The sequence below is a fragment of the Plectropomus leopardus genome, chromosome 20 (assembly GCF_026936395.1).
Source record: "Plectropomus leopardus strain MGB_pleo_1.0 chromosome 20, ASM2693639v1, whole genome shotgun sequence".
In the NCBI taxonomy this organism is placed as follows: Eukaryota; Metazoa; Chordata; class Actinopteri; order Perciformes; family Serranidae; genus Plectropomus; species Plectropomus leopardus.
Genome location: NC_142195.1, coordinates 16,133,737 through 16,156,954, shown reverse-complemented (window position 1 = coordinate 16,156,954; position 23,218 = coordinate 16,133,737). Strand labels below are relative to the sequence as shown.

The 23,218-nt window shown below is 37.5% G+C and overlaps 2 protein-coding genes and 1 long non-coding RNA gene across 3 annotated transcripts; 1 reads left to right on the top strand and 2 right to left on the bottom strand.

Annotated features, from left to right (window-relative positions):
• Positions 1-3,111: 3,111 nt before the first annotated feature.
• sftpba (surfactant protein Ba) lies at positions 3,112-11,896 on the top strand. The gene is made up of 10 exons (XM_042508690.2): positions 3,112-3,307; positions 3,421-3,479; positions 5,891-5,965; positions 8,685-8,813; positions 8,920-9,033; positions 9,131-9,211; positions 9,357-9,540; positions 10,725-10,783; positions 10,871-10,930; positions 11,020-11,896. Exons 1-9 carry the CDS (start codon positions 3,256-3,258, stop codon positions 10,919-10,921), a joined length of 804 nt encoding a protein of 267 aa, XP_042364624.2. The 5' UTR covers positions 3,112-3,255; the 3' UTR covers positions 10,922-10,930; positions 11,020-11,896.
• On the bottom strand, positions 3,520-8,011 carry LOC121959419 (uncharacterized). The gene is made up of 3 exons (XR_006106907.2): positions 7,542-8,011; positions 6,370-6,423; positions 3,520-4,991 (listed from the first exon to the last, which is right to left on the bottom strand). It is a non-coding gene; the product is annotated as an uncharacterized LOC121959419 (long non-coding RNA).
• A 1,172-nt stretch (positions 11,897-13,068) lies between the features above and the next one.
• On the bottom strand, positions 13,069-22,176 carry mat2aa (methionine adenosyltransferase 2Aa). The gene is made up of 9 exons (XM_042509115.2): positions 21,833-22,176; positions 19,430-19,507; positions 18,979-19,101; positions 18,183-18,295; positions 17,901-18,044; positions 17,079-17,297; positions 16,639-16,821; positions 15,515-15,648; positions 13,069-15,396 (listed from the first exon to the last, which is right to left on the bottom strand). Exons 1-9 carry the CDS (start codon positions 21,924-21,926, stop codon positions 15,294-15,296), a joined length of 1,191 nt encoding a protein of 396 aa, XP_042365049.1. The 5' UTR covers positions 21,927-22,176; the 3' UTR covers positions 13,069-15,293.
• Between the last annotated feature and the right edge of the window lie 1,042 nt (positions 22,177-23,218).

Genomic DNA, 23,218 nt, shown 5'->3' with positions numbered 1-23,218 from the left:
CAAATTAGCCCCGCCTTTAATTATGTACTATAACTTTAAGCCTTAATAAAACTGAATGTGGAGAGTTAAATACAACGCATCCATGTGGGGAAATTAAAGGGTAAAACTGTAAAGATGGACATTTTTACATCAGGGTCTAAATGTACTTGCTTTTGAAGCAAGTCTCAAGTGTCCATTTGAGGAACTGCACTCCTGCATTGGCTTCATATTTCAGCCCCAGAGGTTTTAGCATGGATAAAGCTAAGCTTTAGCATATCTTTAAGGAATTGAATAGATTTTTAAGAGGCTTCAAAATTTTAAGAGGCTTGTCTTCAAACAGATAAATAAGCTGGTTTAATGACCAAACTGTGATTTGCTGGCTTTAGGAAGCAAGAAGTTTAAGAACCCCAGTCATGTGACTCTGCTCGATTCCTGCAAACAGACAGGACTGAGTTTGTACACGTTCATTAATCAGCAGCGAAAGATGAGACAAAAAATGACAGAGAAACAGTCAAGTGGAACCAGATTAACCTGACGAGACTGACATTTGGATTGCAGCCAGGGTCTCGCCTTTTACTGGTCAACTACTGGTAACACAATAATGACAATACCTTAGATAATTATCTCCAACAATGAACTGAAAACCATGAAGCTTTTTTTTAAATAAAAGGTCTACCCTATTAGCATTTAAAGCAATAACACTAGATTTCATCATTTGGTGAGAAAAAAAGTATATAAATAAAGGCTGCAGAGAACAGTGCATTAGTGTAAACTATTGTACATTTATCATTATATTTGGTGAAATGTGACTATTTCAGTGAACAGTTATTTGAAAGCCAAATTCCCTGTTACATTCTTTAAGGGTAACCCTATGAAACTGTACATAATGAAATTTAATTTAAGGAAATGTGCCAACTTCAAGAAATAGTGTTGACCTCCCCCAGAGAGAACTGAGATTCAAATGGATTTGTTTCTTCAAAATGTATAAGTTTCTCTCAAGTATAAAACTTTTTTCGAACGTTTCCTTTTTTAATTCAGCAGAACTAATGCTGACAAACACACAAGTTTCTTCCGCATGGAAAACGCTTTAGAGGAACATTAACCTTAACAGTCTTTGACCACAAGAGCAAATGCTCACACGTGAATCTCACACACTCAACAGTGCAGAATGAGGCACCTGTTGCGATAAGTTAATGAATCAGTTTGAGGTGCTGATTTATTTTCATCATGTGACTTTGACTTTATACTTTATAGCATTTTTTTCCTTGACTCTTTTTATTGGGGTTTTGAAAGTTAAACATACAGCTGAAAATAGTATAGGAGTGAAAGTAAATACAAAAATATAAAAAGCATTGTTCGACAAAATAAAAATTAAAAAGTTTACAATACATTTTTTTTTTTTTTTTTTTTTTTTTTTACAGACCGGGGGTTTGATTGAAAGGATGTCAGAAAGGCTTACCATGCTTTTGTGAATTATATTTAAACTAGGCTAGTTAGGAGAGGAAGCTGTCTATAAGAGGTTGCCAGATCCAGTAGAATTTTCCCTTACACCCTTCACAAGGGCAGAACGGGTTGGAGACCTTGACTGTTTCCAATTTAATAATATCAGTCTGCGTGCACGTTGGGTCAAAAATAATATCATGTTTTTCTGAAAGTTGGTTTACACGAGATCAGAACCTGTAATTCCTACATGCAAATATCTGATATCCTTGTTGTCTGGCTTTCCAATGGAGAAATCCAGGTGGGTACAACAGTGGACTAAACATTCCCGGGGATTACTATTTGATTAGTTATAACATTATTTAGACTCTTTACATCTGTGGCCATAAATCAAAATCAAAATACAACTGTGCTACCTAAAGTGCTCGCTAGAAAAAAAACATATTTTATCTTAATTAATAGCCTTAAAAGACACATCATTAATGCAATATTTTTTTCCATTGACTTGAACTCTGCAGTAGCTTAGTTAAGAACTGAGACTGAAATTATAGGACTCTATCTGAGTATGATGGCCAAGCTCTTTAGGCTGGAAAATCTGCAGTCAGTGAAAGTGTGCTAACCTGTCCAGGGTGCACCATACCTCTCACCCAGAGCATGCAGCTCCTGCAGCTCTGCATTCGTTATTCAGCTATTTGGTCATCAACCCCAGCTACTGGAAAAAAATACTTTCAGCTTAGTCATCTCAGAGTCCCAGGTCAGATGAGGGGCAGGAAGATAGTTGCATGTATTGCCTTTGTGTCTTACTTGAAACTACCACTAGAAGGCGCCAGAGTGATATGGCCAACAAGATAGTGGGGAGATCAATAGTTCCTAGAAACATTGCTTTTGAACAAAACAAGCTGAAATCTTTAAACCACGAAGCTTCACATCTACTCATGGTATGGCTCAATGTATTGTATGGCTTTAAATGTACAAATAAACGTTAAAGAACAATTTACAACCAGAAGAGAACAGTTTAAGTTATCAAAGCATCGACAAAAGACTGGAGGTGACAGATCAGTTCAAAAGAGGTCTGATGCTGACATTAAAGATGATACTGACTGACTTAGATGTTTTGATTGTGTCCTAATTATCACCATTTCTGGAAAGTTAAAAGGAACATTTTGTTGCGGGGAGGAGGGGGTCAAAAAATTTTGCTTGATTTTCTCCAACAAAAACAGATTAAAATCAGTCAATGGAACAACAATTAGCATCAACGCGGGCACAACATGGCGTACATATAGTCATTTATAGTTTTAAATAGCATTAGGAGAAACCATCAAGACTTTGTTAATCACCACAAGGCTTCACTGACTGTAACACCAACACTGACTGTGCTGAAATAGACTTTTAGAAGATTTATAGTAGAGTATTTGATATTAGACAAACAAAACTGCAGCATATATTTTAGTATTCACAACCAGAATGCACCAAACTACAGGTGACAAAATGCAGCCACTGTGCATTTTAAAAATATGTTCAGCACTTCTGCAAACACATCAGAGTTTTTAAATAAACACTAGCAAGTTTTCACGCCTTGGTGTGAGAAACTTGATATGAAACTTTACTAGTATTAGCATATTGAGGATCAGATGTTTTTTTTTTTTGAACTGGTTCCGCTATGCTGAAAACAAGTTTGATCAAACTACCACGAGGTGCTTTTTTCCCCACTTAAACCCTGGTTGGTGGGGGCTGTAGGTAGCAGGTGGGCACTGTCAGATATAAACTGCACTCACAGTTCCTTTTACAGACATCTGGAGGGAAGACATTCAACTAAAAGCCTGAAAATAACAGACGATGGCCCCGCTCAAGACTGCTGTGCTTCTCTTCATTTGTCTTGGAGGCTGTGGTGAGATTTTAATTCATTGTACTCCGACGATGATTTACAACGTGAATAGTAAAAACAGTCATGCGATGAGACAGATTACAGTGAGGATTAATGATGAATATTTTCCTCTGCAGCTCTGACTTCAGCTTTTAATGTTGGTGCTTTCCAAAATGTTCCAGACACCCTGAGAGAAGTAAGTTTATGATTTTTAAATACTTTTAACAAAATTATATTTTATATTTAAAACATTAATAACAAAACAGATTTTAATCGACAATATGATGTGTGTGTGTGTTACATATCCAACGCATTAAGACCTTACTAATAACCTACTATTGAATAACAAATATATATATAATATATTATATTATATTATAATATAATACACCTCTCAAGAAACAAATCCATGTTATTATAAAAAAATAATGCTTTTTACATGAAATCAAAGACATGGTTTATGAAAGCATTTTGTATATTGTGTGCTAAAATTGTACGTTATAATGCATTTAACACCTCTTAAGTGCGGTGGGGGAAATATTTAGATATTTTTAAGTACCCGTACAGCAGAGTGAAAATACTCAATTACAAGTAAAAGTCCTTAATTCAAAATCCCACTGAAAAAGTAGGTTCAGAACTATTTTCAGCAAAACATAGTTAATGTATCAAAGTAAAAGTGCGTGTTTGCTAGTGTGATTGATATATTATCATACAGGGCATTATTAGACTGTTAATGCTGATGCATCTATTACCATTTTCGCATTTTAGGTTGTGGAAGTTGTGCTGGTTTAAACTATTTAACAGTTAGGTAGTTTAACTATGTCAGGAGTTTAGAGAGAAAAGAAGTGTTTGGTGGAACAAATTATAGACATTTGAAACATCTTAAGAGGCCCTAACTACACACAGTTTTAGAATTTCAGATCACAAGCAAACAGCTCGACGCCACTGGTTTAAAATAATATATTGTATTTTATAAACGAATCATTTATATATTCTTCAAGCAAAATCGTAATCTCCAAAGTGACTCAGACTAGTTACTATATCTGTCAAATAAATGTGGCGGTGGGCTCAAAAGTGCATTTGTTTTTTGAGTTGTAGTGGAGCAGAAGAATAAAGTAGCATGAAATCTAAATACTTGAGGAAAGCAAAATTTCATTTGAGCGCTGTACTTTAGTAAATGTACACAGATACTTCTATCTTGGAGTTGTAATGATGGCGCCACAGGAAAATATGACACTTCAACACCACTGTTCCACTCTTTAAAAGAAACCCTGCAATTACTGAAACTGTACATAATATTATGAAAGGCAGTGACACAAATGTAAAGATATAGAGTTTACCTCCCCCAGAGAGAACTGAGATTTGCATTTCTTCAAAATCATAAAGTCTCTTAGCATACTGCCACCCCTAGAAGATTTAAAGCAGTGATTCTCAACCTTTTCCATGTCATGGACCCCTAAACTGATACAGATGACAGGCAGCAGACCCCGATTTAATAAGGATTCAATTCACAACCTCCATCTGAAAAGATTTGGTCTCGTCTTAGCTACTCCCAGTAAGGATGTGAGAGAGATTCAAGAAAGAGAGGCGATAGAAGTACCTGTGTTTCCTCGCTCAAACTCCTCAAGAGTCATCCTCTCTCCTTGTCTTCTCGAGGTGCATTTAAGGGATTGGAAGATTCTCCATTAAGGTGGAGATGGAGCAATTTCTGGGTCACAGGAGGAGCGAGGATGCAAGGAAGCAATCGTTAGCATAATAAAAAGCACCATTACTCACACTGAGCTCATTTCTATAGTGAATTAAATAGTGAAAAATAAACAAATCCCCATTTCCTGGGGACCCCTGGTAGACAACCACTGACTTAACCCTTTGAAACCTGGCGACATTCTTTCTCTTGTGCTACTTTCAAATGCAATTCAAAAGTATTTAAACTTTTGACCCTGATTGAAATTGGTGCAATTTCTTTCAAAAATATGGGGAAAAAGGAAATGAGCAACTTGTTCCACATACTGCAATTAATTAATAGATTTAGAAAATTATTTTCAAAAAAGGCTACGGTAAAATGTCTTGGGGGGAAGAAGCTAGGAATTAATTTTATTATTATCATGATTACATTTTTAAAATTATGTTACAGAATTAGAATTTTTAAGCAATTTTTCAAGCCTTGTATGCCTTTTTTACTTTATTTTTCTTTTCTTTTTTATATTAATTTTCAAGTAATTTTCTTGTACTTTTTACTTATTTCTTTCTATTTTTCAGGTCATTTCTTCTTTTGTTGCCAATTGCCTTATTCCCATGATTTTGAAAGAAAACAAGCCAAATTGCTCAGGTCTCAAAGGGCTAAAATATAACTAGCTAAATAAGACTTTAACATTTTTCTGATGTTTCCCTTTGTCGTTTTGCAGAACTGATGCAGGAAAACAAACAAGTTTCTTCCTCATGAAATACGCTTGAGAGAAAAATAAACATAACAGATTAATGACCACAAGAAGTAACGCTCACATGTGAATCTCATGCATGCAACAATGTTGAATGAGGCATTTGGTGCGTGATAGTGATTAATTCAGTTTTAAGCCTTCATTTATGTGACTTTGACTTTACTCTCAGACTGGGGACGTCTGCCAGGACTGCACCCAAATATTTGAACTCCTTGCTGACCTGCTTTCCAATGCAGACCTCCAGGTGAGTACAATAGCCGACTTAGCAGCAAACATATTTTCCAAAGATTAATATTTGCTCACTGATATCATTACTGATACTGTGTATGTACATATTCATGAGTCAAGATTAAGATACACACTGTGTGATCTCAAGTGCTTGCTAAGAACTGTGGTTGAATAGTTTTCGTTGAACTAAAGAAATTAAAATAAAACACTGAATTCCACTTCTTCTCTTATCAGCTGAAGCACATTCTTCACATTCAGAGATACAAATCATTTGTAATCAGTCACGCATGCAGTAAAATTCACATGTGCACAATAAAAAAAATAAAGGCCCCCTTTTCTTTGTGGTGCTACGCTGAAAGTTACTTCCTGTTTTCTAATGAAAGTTGAAATGAAATTTCACCAGCAGTTTCTGTTCCTCACCTGACCTAGAATATCCTCTTTCCTCTGGTCTCGTGGTCTGTTTGGGGGTCCCATCTGAGTCCAAAAAAAGAAAAGTAGAACTGGTTAATTTCTATGACTTCTAATAACTATTTTGAATCACACTCTAATGTAGAAGGACATTTCACTAGTATCCTTAACCTCTCTTCTTCTCCTCTCTTCTGTGATAAACATCATAAAACAACGGTAATTCAGCTCTATTTTACTGTGGCGGCAGCAAAAATGTCTTAGATATCACAGGTCATTAGAGGTGGAGGAAAGAAATCTGTAGGGCATAGTACTGTGATATTTTTGTGCGGCAATGTTACATGGATGCCTAGTATCAATTTCTTTATTGTATGAATTATTCATATTACAAATACAAATGAAGCTTTAGTAGCCTTCTAAAATAATATAATCAACTTCTTTTTCAGTCCACTAGATTCATTTTGCAGCCATAAAAATGACTGAGGCAGGATGAATTAACTGAAAACTTTATCTCATTATATAAAACACTCCTTTGGGGATGTAATTTTCAGCTGAAAAAAGGAAATAAATCACAGCTTATTGTAATAAATTCCAATACAATACTAATATCTCAACATGTTTAAAACTAAAATATTGTATGCTAACCTACTTAAGCATCATAATATTGTATTGTATGCCTCTGGTGATTCCCATCCCTAAAGGTCATCATCACATCAAAGAAACTGCCACATTTACATGGCTAGATACCACAAATTAAACAAATAAAGTTATAAATAAAACATTATAAAATAATCATATAAAAAAATACACAAAGGAGCTAATACATGATGAAATAATAATTATCAAAACTAAACACATATTGAGTTTGTTTATTTATAGTAGCAGGGCTGCAGTGTATTTTTATGGAATTAGTCATATCTATGTCAAAATGCTTCTTATTCAAAGGTCATTTTTTTTTTACACAATGTCTCCATTTACGACTCAGCTCGCAACTTCATCTGCCTTTTGTCAGCTACAGCCGCAACACTGACAAAATAACTAAAACACCTCGACATTACCTTAGCTAGCTTGACAAGGCTAACTTTACAGATGCTAACTAGCTAGCCCGTTATTTACCTTCTCTTGCTAAGATTTTTATTTGGCATTTTGGCGAAAGCTGGTAGAGGGTTGCTTTTAAATTCAGTTACCTGGCAGCTTCGTGACTCTGAAAATGCTCATCGGAGAAAGATACAACTCCGTGCAGAAAGACAAAGTTTTCTCTTAATCGTTTCTTACGAGCCTGCTGGCTAACTAGCTGTTGATGAGTTTGTTCCGAGGCACGTGATTGGCTGACAGGTGAGAGGGGCGGGACCTGGTGACACCTTCACTGTCAGGAAAAAGTACAAGAAATTTCATTCATTGCAATAAATAAATAAATAAATAAATAAATAAATAAATAAATAAATAAATAAATAAATAAATAAATAAATAAATAAATAAATAAATAGATAAAATGATAAAATGATAAAATAAAATAAAAGAAACTTTTTTGCCATAAGAATAATTTAGTTTAATACATTATAAAATTAAGTATTAAAAACTAAGTATTTATGTGTTAATTTAAGCATTTTTGAAGGAAATGCAGATTTTTGACTCCAAGGTGAGAGGTAAAACTAACCAGCCATAAATGCAACTGGCTTTGCATTGCACCTGCTCAAAAATGCTATACAGGTGACATCTGTGTTTTTCTCTCACTATTTTATTGTGTGTTTTCATGTTTTTCAGCTTCTACATTCCATATCCCAAACAATGAAACTGACCCAGTGAGGGAAAAAATGATTCATTTAATTACAAAAACGAATTGGTATGTTATGAATAATAATGTCAACAAAGTCACACAATATTCGGACAAGCAAGATCATCAACAAAGGGAGATTTTTAAAGTTTGCTCAAACTGCATCTTCAATAAAAGCATCAAAACAATGGAATCATTGCCCCACAAGTGTTAGGAATTGTATTAGTTTAACTCAGTTTAAAATGATTGTAAAGAAAAGAGGTTTTAAGACAGACAGTCCTGTCATAATGCCGCTTCTACTGTTTGTGCACTGGTCTGTCCCACAGGTGTGGTTATGAAATTATGATTATTTCTGATTTTTTCTTTTTTTTGTGCTATATCTGGTGCAGTTTGTATACTGTTCCTGTTTCAAATGAATCAATAAATAAATATGATTTGATTGTGGCTGGCAGAGGCAATACTGTTCCATGTCATTTCAGATTTATGCCCATCAGAGGCCCACTGTCCCGGAGACCAGGTTTAAAGACCACATACGTAATTCCGCTATTTATTTCAGAGAAAGATCATGGATGGCATTGAAATTCTGTGCGACCACCTGCCTGGGCCGGCTACTACTGCCAAAATGTGCAAAGACGAGGTGGAGAAGATGCTTCCATTGGCAATCAACTTCATTGCCAGTGTTGCAGTAAGTTGCATGCTGCGTTGATCCTCTTTGATGAGTTTTGTATGTATAATATCAGGTGTAAAATAGTAATGTTGGGGTAAGTTCAAACACATCTCTTTCTCTGTAGAAACCAGCTGATGTCTGCAAAATCCTCGGGCTCTGTGGCTCCCGTGATAAGCAGAGGAAAATGCTTCGCTATTTTGTCAAAGAGGCCCTTCAGGTTTCTGAGACAAGTGAAAATGTCAGTAAAATCCAACATAGACAGACACATTTAAAAAGATTATAATATGTGGAAAGGTTCCTTGTGTTTAACTCCCTTTTGCTGTTTGTGTTAATAGGTAATACCCACAAAAGAATGCACCTTCTGTATTTTTCTCATCAAGACTTTGGAGGACTTGCTGCCTAAAGAAGGGACTGAGGTGAATCACTCTCCTGCAGCGGAGGAACACACGTGCACATGAACACAATATCTCTTTGTTCTGCACAGGCACATGTGGATGTAGATACCTAAATGCCTGAGACAGCACTGACGACTTTTGGGCAACACCATCCTCTCTCTTGCAGGATGCTGTGATCGAGCTGCTGAAGGAGATTTGCCAGATTTTGCCCTCTTCTTACCGAGACAAGTGCGAGGCTGTCATTGACAAGTTTACCAAGACGGTGCTGGATGCCATCATGGCGTACGCCACCCCTCAGTCCATCTGCTCCCTCATCGGCATGTGTAAAGGGCAGGAGGCTCCTGTCTTAGGTCAGTCTGCTTCTCTTTCAGTGACGTGCAGGGCTTCATCTTTATCTTAATTGTTTTGACCATCCACCAGCAGCTATCCGAGACTCTGGTGGATCCCTGGCAAAGAAGCCCATCAAGCCCCCCCACCCAATCCCACATTAAAATGCATTTGGAGTACACAAAACAATGGTCAACAAAATGAAAGAACCACGGTTTAAGTACAAGTGTAAATTTTAAATCAAACAAAATCTATAATTAGAGCATCACACATATCTTAAAGGTCCAGTGTATAAGATTTAGGGGGCTCCTGCTGTAAGGATTGCAGATTGCAACCAGCTGAAACTTCTCCAAGTTTGAATCCCTTAAGTGTTCACTGTTCAGGAATAAAGGATAGGAGCCGCTATCCCAGCATCTGCTAATCTTTTTCTTTGATAGTATCAGATTCACATGGGGATTTTTACTGGGAGTAAATTATCCGTATACAGAACATATGAAACCGTTGATCCAAATTTGTAAATACACTGAATAAAGCAGTTGCACATTTAAAAGATTGTCCTCCTGAGGCTTCCCTCACAGAGAGGCTGCAAACTACAGTGATTGATGTTAAAAAAAAGGCTCTATCTTTAGCCAGGGTTTGGTTTGTCTGTTCTTGGCTAGTGAAGAAACATGGCGGTGCATCATGGCGATCTCCATCAATAAGAACCTGCTCCTAAATAGATATCAACAGCTCATTCTAGGGTAAAAAAAAAAACAAAAAAAAACTATGTTTCTTAATTGCAGGTAGTTATACACTGAGGAGAGCATACTTTTAATATTTTTTACATTGGTTAGTCCAGACCCAGCCTGCAGCGTTGTGCCTACGAACGAATCACACCTGTGATGACATACGGTACAACAGCACTCCCTTCCATGTGATATTGCCTAAATATTCAATTTCTGACAGTATACTCCCATAAATTCTACACACTGGACATTAAACAGTGTCAGTTTGCTTCACAACTGATACATTTACATTGAATGCAGCCTCCCTTTTTGTTATGATAGTTAAACCTGTTTGACAATTAAAAATGGCCATGGTGAGAATTCTCACTAAGTTTGAAGCAGCAAATATTTACTTGATAGCAAATGATCAATTATCAATATGAGTTGATTTTCTATTTATCCACAAATCAGTTAAAATGTCCTGTTTTTCTTTTCACTCTCAGATCCATGCACACTGGCAGCATACAGGTGCCAGGACATGAAGACTGCCCTCAGATGTGGAGTAAGTAAATAGCTATCGAGCTTTAAGTTTGTTTCGCTTCTGAATGCTCAGCAATGATCACATTTATACTTTGTCCTCTCTTTGCAGACTTTGTTTTACTGTCAGAAATATGCCTGGAAGCCTCTCAGCACGCTTTAAAGTGTTAAAGTAAGTAGAATTTTATGACTATTTGAAATCAGTTATCAAAAATAAACCACTCATCACCAGGTAAAATATCTCTAAATTTCTCATTTCAGGGTGGGACGAAATATGAGTCCATGTCGGTGCCCCCATGGACAACCCAGATCTTTCAACATCAAACTGCAAATATTTCTTAACTGCTTGACAGCTGTGGCATTCTGACTGATAGCATTTCTTTCACATACTGATTTGATATCTGAATGCATTTTTTTTTATTTTGCATTGTATATACTGTCTGCATTGAGTGAGGGAAACCAGGATTTAGGTTGACAAACTATCACGTACAAAAAGATTATTTGAATTTAAGGATTAAAAGGATGTGGAGCAGATAGGAACGCTGCACTGCAGGATCAGAAAGTTGAATTAGAACAAAAGGAAATGTTTTCACAAATATTCTGTATACTAGATAAGAATTTTCTATTTTTACCCTCTTTTTTTGGAATGTACTAAACTCTTTACATATATTGTTAACTGGCTTTATCCTGAACCCAGGAGAATTATCTGAATAAATGTAGTTAAATAAACAAAACTGGATCTGACCTCTCCTCTACCATTAATAGAGCGTTTTAAAGTTTTCATAATTATCTAGAGTATAAAATGTATTAATTTGATCCTTCTATGTCAGCTCTTCCTGTCATTGTGAAGCAGAATTTACCAAGTGTTGGACTGTTCACCCACCAATAGGGAATGTGAGCTGGATTTAAATCATCATGAGACAGGTTAGTTTTACCCTACTGACAATGTTTTGTTGCAATAGTAATCCTGCTCAGCATGAGAGGAGCTGCAAGTTGAGGAAGCCTCAGCTGTTTTTGAGTCACGTGGTTATTGACATGTATTTCAGATGGCGACTCATTAGAAAGCTTATAAGACTGAGGAAGAGCGCTTTGGCTCGAAACGTCACTTATTTCGCAGAATAAAATCCTTTAAGGGGAACTCCCTGGTACGCTGTGCTCTTTCTTTTCACATTTTGGTTTATCTTGGATCCAGCAGCCACTACAGGATGTGTGTGTCTTATTGAGTCTCTGGTTGAGGAGCCAATGGAGCGAAGCTACCATCTGCCAGATTATGAGTGAATGCCTCAAAGTCAGAATCCCGCCTAGACATAACAATACGTCTGCCATGCCTATACCATTTCAATCTGTACTTTGGGTGCAGATCTAATCACAGTTCAACATCCCAAAAGAGACGCCAAGTTAAAGGACCTCTGCAAAATTCAGAGAGTATGAGTTGTCCAGACATGGTTCTCAACATGAAGGTGGCTAAGCAGACAACTAATGGTGCTAACTCCATAACCTGCGCTAAACAATGGAAACAGTGCTGATAGAGCTAACAGTGTTAACCAGAGAGGAACTGGAGGGTGGGTGCTATGTTCCTGCTACCACCACCGAAGATCAGTTTTAAAGGCTGTATGAGCAAAGTTAAAAGTGGCAGCAATAAATCAGCCAGTGGGATACACACACATGCACTAACACACACGCAGTTGGACCAGTTTATCACAACAATGCAGACAGGCTCAGATTACAACACAGACATAGGCAGCATGACTTCATTCTCTGCTCTGGACGCCATTATTCTACTATATCTTTAAAAAGGAAATAGCTGCTTGCTATATCAATGCTCTCAATGTCGCATGCAAGACTTTTATAGTCAAACTTTAGTGGTAGCATCTTCTGAAACTGAACCTTCACAGGTTTTGCAGGTTCTATCTGCAGACTAAAAGTGAAGTGAATGTGCTTTCATACAAAGAATTACTGATTGTAATGGTATGTAAAGCAATATTGCTGCCGTTAACGAACACAGCAGACATATCAAAGCCAGGAAATAAATCATCATGGTATTAACTCCAAGAACTCTATTTTGCCAGAAAAGGTGATGATCTTTACAGACTCTTTATAGCGATACATACTTCTGCTTTCATGTTTTACCATTTCTATTTCAATCAATATCATGTTGTCATTTTTTGTTGGTAAGAACCTCCATGTACAAGTTCTTATTTCAACTAATTATTAATGGTCATAACACTGCATTCAATGTACCATATGACCTTCACATGGAATCACAAATCTGCTTTATGATAGCAAATAAACAGCCAAAAGCACAGCCAATTAGCACAAGGAATAGTGCAGTTTATTTGAAGGGTTTGAAAGAGAAAATCAACAAATCAGTCTCCTCAGCATGAATTATTGAAGAGGGAGATTTTACAACCTCAGGGTTGGGGGTGGATTCAAAAGGTAAGGAGTCAGATATTTGGGGATGGGGACATTGCAGAAAATGAGAAAAGGCACTTTTACACATTCAGCAACCACACTTACAGACTAACTTCTCATCATTTAAGAAATGATTTAACATAGAAATAAACGCTCCTTCACGGCCCCCACACAGGAGACAGTGTAAACAGGCTGGTTTCTCTGTACAACACCAACCAATCATTTGTCTCATCTGTGGAGGAGCTGAAGGATGCAAACATATTGTAAAACATCTTTGGGTCGAGTACTTTCAGTGGATGATCACACAGACAATCTAAAACGCTCTCAGTAACACGCCTGAGGTTTCTCTGCAGTACACTCAAAGAGCCACAAGGTGGTGGCAGAGGAGCCAAACTAAGCCCAAATGTAGTGCCATCAGAGCAGACAAAAAATCCTTACTTTAGTAGTATATATATGGACACAACGCCACCTAGTGACACAATGAGGACACTCTTACACTAACTGCACACACAGCTCACACCAAGCACCACCTTTAGTGATTTAATATCAACCACACTCAGGCTCACAGCTGGCTTTAACTAAGAGAAGGGCAACTGGGGAAGCATCCAAAGGCATATGCTGTGTATTCATTGGGATCACATCTGGCCAGTGTCTCTGGCACAGATCTTTATTGGCATTTCCTCACTAAATTCTCAACAAAATAGCCTTTAAAAGAACAAGGAGGGAGGGCAACCTTGACAAACAAAGACTGTTTCAATTGTGCTAATCGGGATTATTCAGACTTGTGCCATCCACGACCCACAGAGTACGGTTTAAAGAATGTTTTTTTCTAAGCAAGTAAATAAATAAATTGAGCTTCAGCTGCAAGCTCAGCATTCATTTTTGAACCACTGCACAAATAACATCAGACATAGAGGCCTTTTCCACTTTTAATAACTAAGAAGCAATGTGCTGTGCAACATATTCTGATCCCAGGTCCTCATGTGTACAAAACTAACTCTGCTGAGAGTAGTAATACTATGTCTTACATTCACTAAGCTGACTGTGTGCAGCCTCTTATCTCTTAGTCTGTCTGTGGCTCTGCTCTTCACATTGTGCGCAGGTGAGACTGAAGGTTTCAGGACCCTTAACATGTGTGATTGAGTGGAAAACAGTGTTTAGATACAAAAACTTGTGGCACACATGACTCAGTTGTCCTTCCTTGCTAGTCACACTGTTAGGTCCCACAGTAATCTAGTTCTACATATTATTTCAAGTACAATGTCGCCATGGGATGAAGGCAACCCCTCCCAAGAGGCGACAGAGCTGGGTTTCTCTGTAGCTACACCCAGAGTCACTGTCAGGAGGGATGAGTACTGAACCTTGACTTTATCTTGGCCAGTTGACACATCATTTGGAACATTCACATGATACTTAAACCGACAAAATAAATGACAAAAAAATGGAGCGACTTCACGGTGCAGCCCAACATAACCACAAGGTCATTAGCAGCTTCTGACTTCTCTGTAAAACGTCAGAATATAAATGGCCTGAAGGGACAACACACATCAGAAAATGAAGAGATTGTTCAACCCTATTTGTGCCACCAAAATGTCAAAAACAGGAGGGTGTGAGGGGAACAGAGCTGATGTTTTTGCAATGCTTAACTGCGAAATTGGAAATGACATGTTGCCATAAAAGTAAAGGATACCAACCACTGATCACTTCAAAGAAACTGCAGTGAGATTCTGAATTTAAAAGCTGAGGAATACCAGAAACCTCTAAAAAAAAAAAACTGTAAATACCCACATAGTTATGGATACTTGCTATAAATATGGTTTTAAATATAGACTGCACAGAATATATTAGTCGACAGCTCAAATCTGCGTGCACAATTTACCCAACGTGTTTGTTCAACTTAATATCTGCATCTGAATTACTATTATCTCATAGAGATGTGTGCAATATTAACAAGTGGAGAATGGGCATCTTTTCATGAAGTAGAGGCTGTGTTTATGTGGCTGTGCGTGTGAGGAGGAAGAGGGAAAGGTGGAGGAGAAAGGAGGGAGGTAGACAGACACAAAGGTTCATCTGTAGTACACCTAAGGCCCGCCTGAAGATAAGAGGAAGGGGTTAAAGGGGGTTCAGTGTTTCAGCACTTTGGGCACCTCCCATGGGAAGATGTCACGACCAAAGTGACCATAAGCTGCTGTCTGCTGGTAGATGGGCCTCTTCAGGTCAAGATCCCTGAGACAGAAACAAAATAATGATTTATAGACATCCCGAGTATGTGTAAAATGTTAATGATGGGGCTCTTGACTGCACGTTTGATGGCTAAAATATGAAATCAGAGACCGCAGGATACCTCACGATAACTCCTGGACGGAGGTCAAAGTTCTTCTTCACAATTTCCAGCAGCTCCTTCTCGCTCTTCGCAGAGGTCCCGTAGTGGAAGATGGAGATAGAGAGTGGATGCGCAATTCCAATAGCATAGGATACCTAGAACAGTTAAAAGTTAAGCAGACACGAAAATTTTGCTGCGACAGGAAACACAATTTAAAAAATAGACTACAGTCAGCAAATTTTTAGGGCCTGAGCACCAAACAGTGCGAGGACTCTATGGATTGTAAGGAATTATGTATTATTATTTCAGATTTTGTATCATTCACACGCATTTTGGAGGTGCTTGAGATCCTCAAAAATTATGAAACTTGGCAAATGCATCATAAGTGGCAAAAATTGTAAGCTCATGAGTCTTGTGACTGGGTATGTGAAATTGGCTTTTAAGTGTCCCCTGACATTTTTTTTTTAAAAGTTAAAGACCCCTTTGTTTAAATTTCACGTAGATGAATACATTTTGGTAATCATATGTACTCTGTCTGGACTTGAAAGGAAAAAAGTTTGGGGTGCCCAGTAGCACAGTTGGTAGAGCAGTTGTCCCATGTACAGAAGCTGTGTCCTCGCCACAGCAGCCGCAGGTTCAATTCCAGCCTCGGCACTTTGCTGCACGTCATCTACTTTCTCTCTCCCCATTTCATGCTACAGCTGTCCTATCTCTAATAAATCGAAAGCCAAAAAATATCTTTAAAAGGAAAAAAGTCTCTTGGAGCCATACCCTACACTCAGCAGGAATACAGTACAGTAATAACATTAACTCAGTATGGTTTCTTTATGTGTTGTCATTCCTACATCAATATGGCAACTACATATTACAATGAATGGTATTCTTATAACATTTATGCAATTTGTGTTTATGTAAAAAAAGAAAAGTGTATTGGCTGAATTATTGTTATTGGATGTTTTTAAACTCTCAAATATTGATTTAAGACTTAAAAATCCAGGATCAGTTGGGTTATAGAGGCAAACTGACAACTTTCTACACAGATGGTAATGTCTGAAAAAACAAAGCTTCTGGCTGTCTTTGATACTATAATATTCAGATTTGGGTCAAGTTATCACTCCTAACACTATGATACATTGCACACTCACCTGAACCAACACACGCCTGCAGAGCCCAGCTTTCACCAGAGATTTGGCCACCCAGCGGGCAGCGTAGGCAGCAGAGCGATCCACCTTTGTGTAGTCCTTGCCAGAAAAGGCTCCGCCACCATGGGCGCCCCAGCCCCCATAAGTATCGACAATGATCTTACGCCCAGTCAGACCAGCATCACCCTGACAGAGGAAACACAGGAATTTCAGGGTTTTTTGCACAATTTTGTTCCTTTTGACTGTAGCATAAAGGAACAGCTATTTCAATATTGTTTTCTTGGAGGGATGAACCACAATGTAGTTACAAGACCTCTAGACTTGGAATAAGGTCAAAACATATATTCACTGAAATCCAAATATCTTAAATGTCATTCATTCTTTTGTTGGGAAAGTGCAGGAAAACAAACAAAGTAAACAGTTTAAAGTCATTTTTGTCTCACCTGTGGTCCGCCAATGACAAAGCGTCCACTGGGCTGCAGGTGGTACACGGTCTCATCGTCCAGGTAGCTACTGGGAACCACTGATTTCACCACCTGCTCCTTCAGACATTTGCGCATCTCCTCCAGAGTTATATGCTCATCATGCTGCACGGACACCACAATGGTGTGGACACGCAATGGCACCATGGCGCCTCGATCCTGTCTGTACTGAACAGTCACCTGAAAAATGAAACATTGCACAATGGAAAATAAATATTTAAAAAGTAAACAGCATGAAACTATATGTCACTCTTTAAATTTGTTTTATCTCTAGGGGTTAAGAGCCTTCTACATATTCACAAAAACATGCAAAACAGCTTGTAGAAACAAACATTTGCCTTTAGTAAATATGTAATTTGAATTATCAGTAGTTTTGCTCAAAGCGATTCAAAAATGCCCCCAAGCCTTTAGCTGCATCCTGCAGGATGTGAGAATGTGATTGCCTCCATCTGACTTTGACTTTGAGTCGACAAATAAAGGCATATTCAAGACATTGCTCTGGGCGCTGAGAACAAAATAGCATTTACCATTTTCTGACATCTTATAAACTACACAATAAACTTAAAAAATGTCACAAAATGAAAATAATCATTGGTGCAGCTCATCTGCAGCAGCAGCAGTATGTCTACACACCGTCTTTAACAACGTACATTAGGAAAGAAAGCACATAAAAATCAAATATTCCTGGAGGTTAAAAAAAACTGTTTTCAGTGGGGTTTTTTGTTCATAAGTAATACAGATGGACTGAAAAAGTGAAGTGGAGGAACTGTTTCCTTGTCCTACCTGAGTTTTGGAATCGGGTCGCAGCCACGGCAGAGTTCCATTTCGGCGCAATTCAGCCATCTTGGCATTGAGCTTGTGAGCCAGGACAATAGTGAGCGGCATGCACTCCTCAGTCTCATCAGTGGCATATCCAAACATCAGACCCTGTGAGAGGGGCATTCACAAATCACAGCATGAACAGGAGAGTCAAAATAGCATCACGACCGTAGTTACCACCATATTTCCAGCTGCAGTTACTCAGCTGTGGCTCAAACAAAAACATAAATGTATGAAGACTCTGACCTGGTCGCCGGCTCCTACGTCCTCTTCTTTTCGATCCAGGTGAACTCCCTGAGCAATGTCGGGGGACTGCTGCTCCAAAGCCACCAGCACATTGCAGGTTTTGTAGTCAAAGCCTGTAGAAAAAAAAAAGTAAGCCTCATTAAACATTTTCACATATCAATAATCACCAAGCCTCCTTCATCTAAAAATTCTCCTTCAGTTCTATATGTCAATTAAATCTCTGTCACTGTGTGTGAATCCATAGATTCGTGAATCAGGGTGAGGGATTTTGGAGCAACTTCGCCTACTTCCAAGGTGCATGAATAGGAGGGGCGGTAAATCAAAGGCGTAGAAACTCATGATGATGACCCTGATAAAGGCCATAACCTGAAATGCCCTGTTCTTTTAAATAAATTGTTCTAAATACAAGTGTCTTTAACATAGATTCATCTTAATAGCAATAGTGCAATGCCAGGTTTAAATTATCCAGCCGACTGAAGTTTAATAGCTGAGGGCATCTCCTGACATGTCAAGGCAGCAAACAGGGTAAACAAAGACCTCCCAAACATGTAACCTAACTGGTTTCTGGCTATCAACTTTTACTCTTTTTTTTTTCTGAGGGTGGGATCATTTGAGTTGACTATATGGTGAAATTCACATTGGATATTCTGACAATACTGATGCAATACTGAGTTGATGCAATCTGATTTGTGAATCTTAATAATCCTTGCTGATATTTTTACTGAAGAAGAAAGTTTAGCTGCACAAATGTCAAACTGAACAGCACTCACACAGCAACCATCTTTCATCACTGTACCTTTGGAGGAGTCGTCATAGCCTATGTGTTTGATTGCGTCTCTGACAATCTTTTGATAGTCAACGTTGGCCGTGGAGGTGATCTCCCCTGCCAACAGGATCATCCCCGTCTTAGCAGCAGTCTCTGAGGACACAATGACATGCAGTGTGAGGGATGAGAGTAAGACTAAGTGTATCTTAGAGAATATCTTAAAGAGAAAGTAGGTGATGGTTGTCATAGCCGCTAGGAAAGTTGCTGAAGTCTACAGTGATAAATAGCCTGAGGTTGAGGTTAATTCCACATACAAAGAGTAAATGTATTTAAACATCCAGTCCTTTGAGGAAGAGCAATTTTTAAGCTTTCATCACCTGCATTCCTCCCTGGGCTTTTACTCACGGGAAACATCAGAAATAAATTCTCAATAGCACGTCCAAAAGATGCAAAAAGTAAAAATCACGCTCCAAAGACTTACCGCATGCTACTTTGGCATTAGGGTCTTGTTTGAGGTGTGCATCCAACACAGCGTCACTGATCTGGTCACAAATCTTATCTGTGGAATAAAGCATAAATATTTTTAAGAACTCATATGAAAAAGATTCATGGCAATGCCTCAGTTTTGATTACTGGTTAATATGCACACGCTGTGAAAGACTTGGAGTGTGTTTTTATATTATGTGATTACATATGGCAAAATATCCACTAAGTTACATTTCATTCCATAAAAATAAAAACATATTGAATTACTTTACACCCTTAGCTAAGGAGTTTTAAGTTGATAAAAACAGAGATTAAACAAATTTAATGGATAACTCAAACTGTTTGGAAATAAATGTGTAATTTGCTTTCTGTCAAAGCAGCGCAAAAGTAAAGGGACACTTTGAAGCATAGTAGAGTTCTCTGTAGGTGCTTCTATTGTCCTGCAATTATAACGTATGTGTATGTGACTGTGTTACACCCACGGCTGAGCAGCAGCCCCTGCAGTACCTATATTTAGGACTGCTGGTAAGCCTATTATCTGTTACAATGAAGCTGCCCCCACTGCCCCAATGTAAGATTGAAAACTGCAGCATATTGTACAATAAGCTGCAGAAACGTTCTGCAATTAAAAATGTTGTATGTTATAGATGTATGCTCAGTTGTCAGTTTATTAGGTACACTTAAAGATAGCTAAAACTAGTAAAACTAGCAATCTATTACAACAGCTCTGTAATAAATTGTACTGTCATGAAGGTTATAATCTTACGTTTTTATTGAAACCATTTTAGAGAGGATCTCTTGATGAATGTCATACCCTATTGCACATCCGGTACTGCAGACATATTTAAAGGTTTATGATATGTGATAATACTCCTCTAGTATTGGTAAATTAAAAAACTTATCGTGAAAAATTGTTAGAGTTGTTTAAGGACATTTTCAAGGCAGAAATGTGTTATAACATTTAGTCTGAACTCACTAACAGAACTGCATAGCATTGCAAACTACAGACTCCGAAATACAGCTTAAACAAGGACTAAACATCGTATGACAGTACAATTTACTGAAGGGTTGTTGTCCCAGTGGATTGTATTCCTTTGTATCAAGGTGTAGCTTAACTGGCAGCTGAATGTATATTACATACAATTGGTATTTTCTATTTTAAAGTGCTGTTTTTAAGCTTACAATCTGTGACACTCTAACCCTGGACCTATAGAAAACTGTACATCAAGATACTTATTACTCACTTATAAACGCACACTGAAGCATATGGATTTGACTATTTGACAGCAACCGCTGGTCAGCTTAATGTAGGCAACATTGATCAGAATCAGAAATACGTTATTGATCCAGGAGGGAGATTGTGATACGTTGTTCGTTCTGATGTAAATTGTAGAGAATTATGCAAGTAGACCTAACTAGTATGATGTATTAAGTATGAATTAATAATAAATAATATATGTGCAATATACACTAATGTGCAAAATACTTAAAAATATTAAATATGCACAATGTGCAAAGTATGTAAAAAACATAAAACTATGTGCCGTATGCTACATTACAATGTTAGAAGTTAGAAACAAAGAAATGTGTAAAATGCTACTCATGTACATCACAATATGTACATGAGTAGAAATAAGGATTAGAAATATGTAAAATATGAGCATCGTCTATTAAATACACACTCAAGAGTGGGAAAAATATTGCACAGTGAAATAATTAAATAATAACTGAGTATTTCTGTATCTTAATCACTGCACCAATTATTGTACAGTTAAGACAGTGTTATAAAGAATTACTGCAAATTTATGTAATACAGTCTGAGGGACTGCCAAAATAAAACATTTACAGAGCACATGTAACATCCACTTAGGTGTTACAGTAATGATGCAACGCCGTATGGTAGCTAGCTATCCTGTCTGAATTAAAAGTTAAAGCCAAATACAAAAAGCTGTATCTATGGGTCCATGCTGTTAGCTTTTGTAGACAGAAATACATCCCCTCTTGTTGTAAATTCATGTGTGAAAGCAGCGTGGGGCTACATGTGAGTGACAGGCACCAGCAGTCCTTACTACCGTGTTAGCTTAACAGTTAGCCACCGTGTTCTTAGCATTTAGCCACGACGGTCCAATTTAACTTCCTAAACTATTATTTTTTTCCAGCATGTTAATAGTTTGTGTTGCTTTAGAAATGTTTCTCTGAATAACATGTAGGTAGGCCACTTTTACACCAGGTGGAGGCACTTTTTAAGAGCGTTGGCGGAGGTAGTTACAGAGAGGATGTACTTAGTGGACAGCTGACACACAACAACACGCTGAGCTAACACCAAAAAGCAACATGACCTTGTTCAAGAGGCTAATTATAACACTCACAGACAGGTAGTTATACATTAAAAACTCACCAGGGTGTCCCTCTCCGACTGACTCAGAAGTGAAGAGGAAGCAGTCTTCATCAATGAAGGAGTTGTTATGGAAACCGTTCTGATGGCCGTTCATTTTGAACCTATAAACACGCTGTTAGCTAACAAGCTAGCCGGTCAGATACTGCAGTTTGGAGAAGTCGGACGGGTTTCTACAGTCTTCACCGGGGTCTTCAGCTCACACACAATGAGTGACCACGCTGCTTTAAGTTTCAGCTCACTGGATGGAGTACAGCGTGGTGTAGACGGCTGTATTTATCTGACTAAACGACTTCCTCGGATCCTTCAAGTGATTTCTCTTCAGCCAATGTTGTTGTTGAGCACAGAGCACGTGGTGCAATGGGCGTGCTCTAATTATAAACAATGAGGCCTCGAATAACTTCAGGCTACCACCTGAACAGTTGCTACATGTATTTACTTAGAAGGACTTATCAACCTTTTTTGGCTTGTGGCAACTAAAGTGATGCAATACCAACTTAATGTTGACTTATGTCATACACAGCCTATGATGTATTTCTAACTTTATATACTGGTTTTATACACTGCATTGTAGCACAAGGAACATAGTTTTATATTTTTATACACTTTACACACCCAACACTATATACATGTTTATAATTTTAAATATTCACATAGTGGTGCATTTTTTCTTATTATTGCTGTATTTCTGTTTTCATTTTGTCATACTTCCTACACTCAGCACATTATACACATTTTAATTTTAAATATTCACATAATAGTGCTATTTCTTTCGTCATTAGTACTCTATTTCTATTTCTATTTTTACACATACAGCACACTATTTATATTTCTCATTTTAAACATCCACATACCAGTGCTACTTTTTTCTTATTACTGTATTTGTATTTCTATTTTATATTTTTCTTTTATATACCTTACACACTCAGCACAATAAACATATTTATACTTTTTTAAAATTCACACATTGGTGCTATTTGTTTTTATTATTATTTTTTCTATTTCATATTTTTACATACTGTGTGCTGGTACTTATTTCTACTTAATATAATTCTTTATGTGTGTCATCAGAGTGACTGTGACGAACCACAGTTTCCACCCAGGGATTAAGTAAGTATTTCTGATTCTGACTCTATATAAAGCAACCTGTTAAAATAATTATAAAATATTTATTCCAGTACCATTTGCACACTTCACCATTGTCCTACTGTTTTACAAACTTAATTGTTATCTAGGGAAATTTTAAAATCCTTTTTTTATGCACATTTATATGTGTACATTGTCAAATAATTATACTTTCCTTGTTCAGCTGTGTTTTCCTTGTTTTAGCCAGTGGTGTGATATAATGTGAAGTAATACTTTGTTTCAATACTAAATATTTTTTGGGAG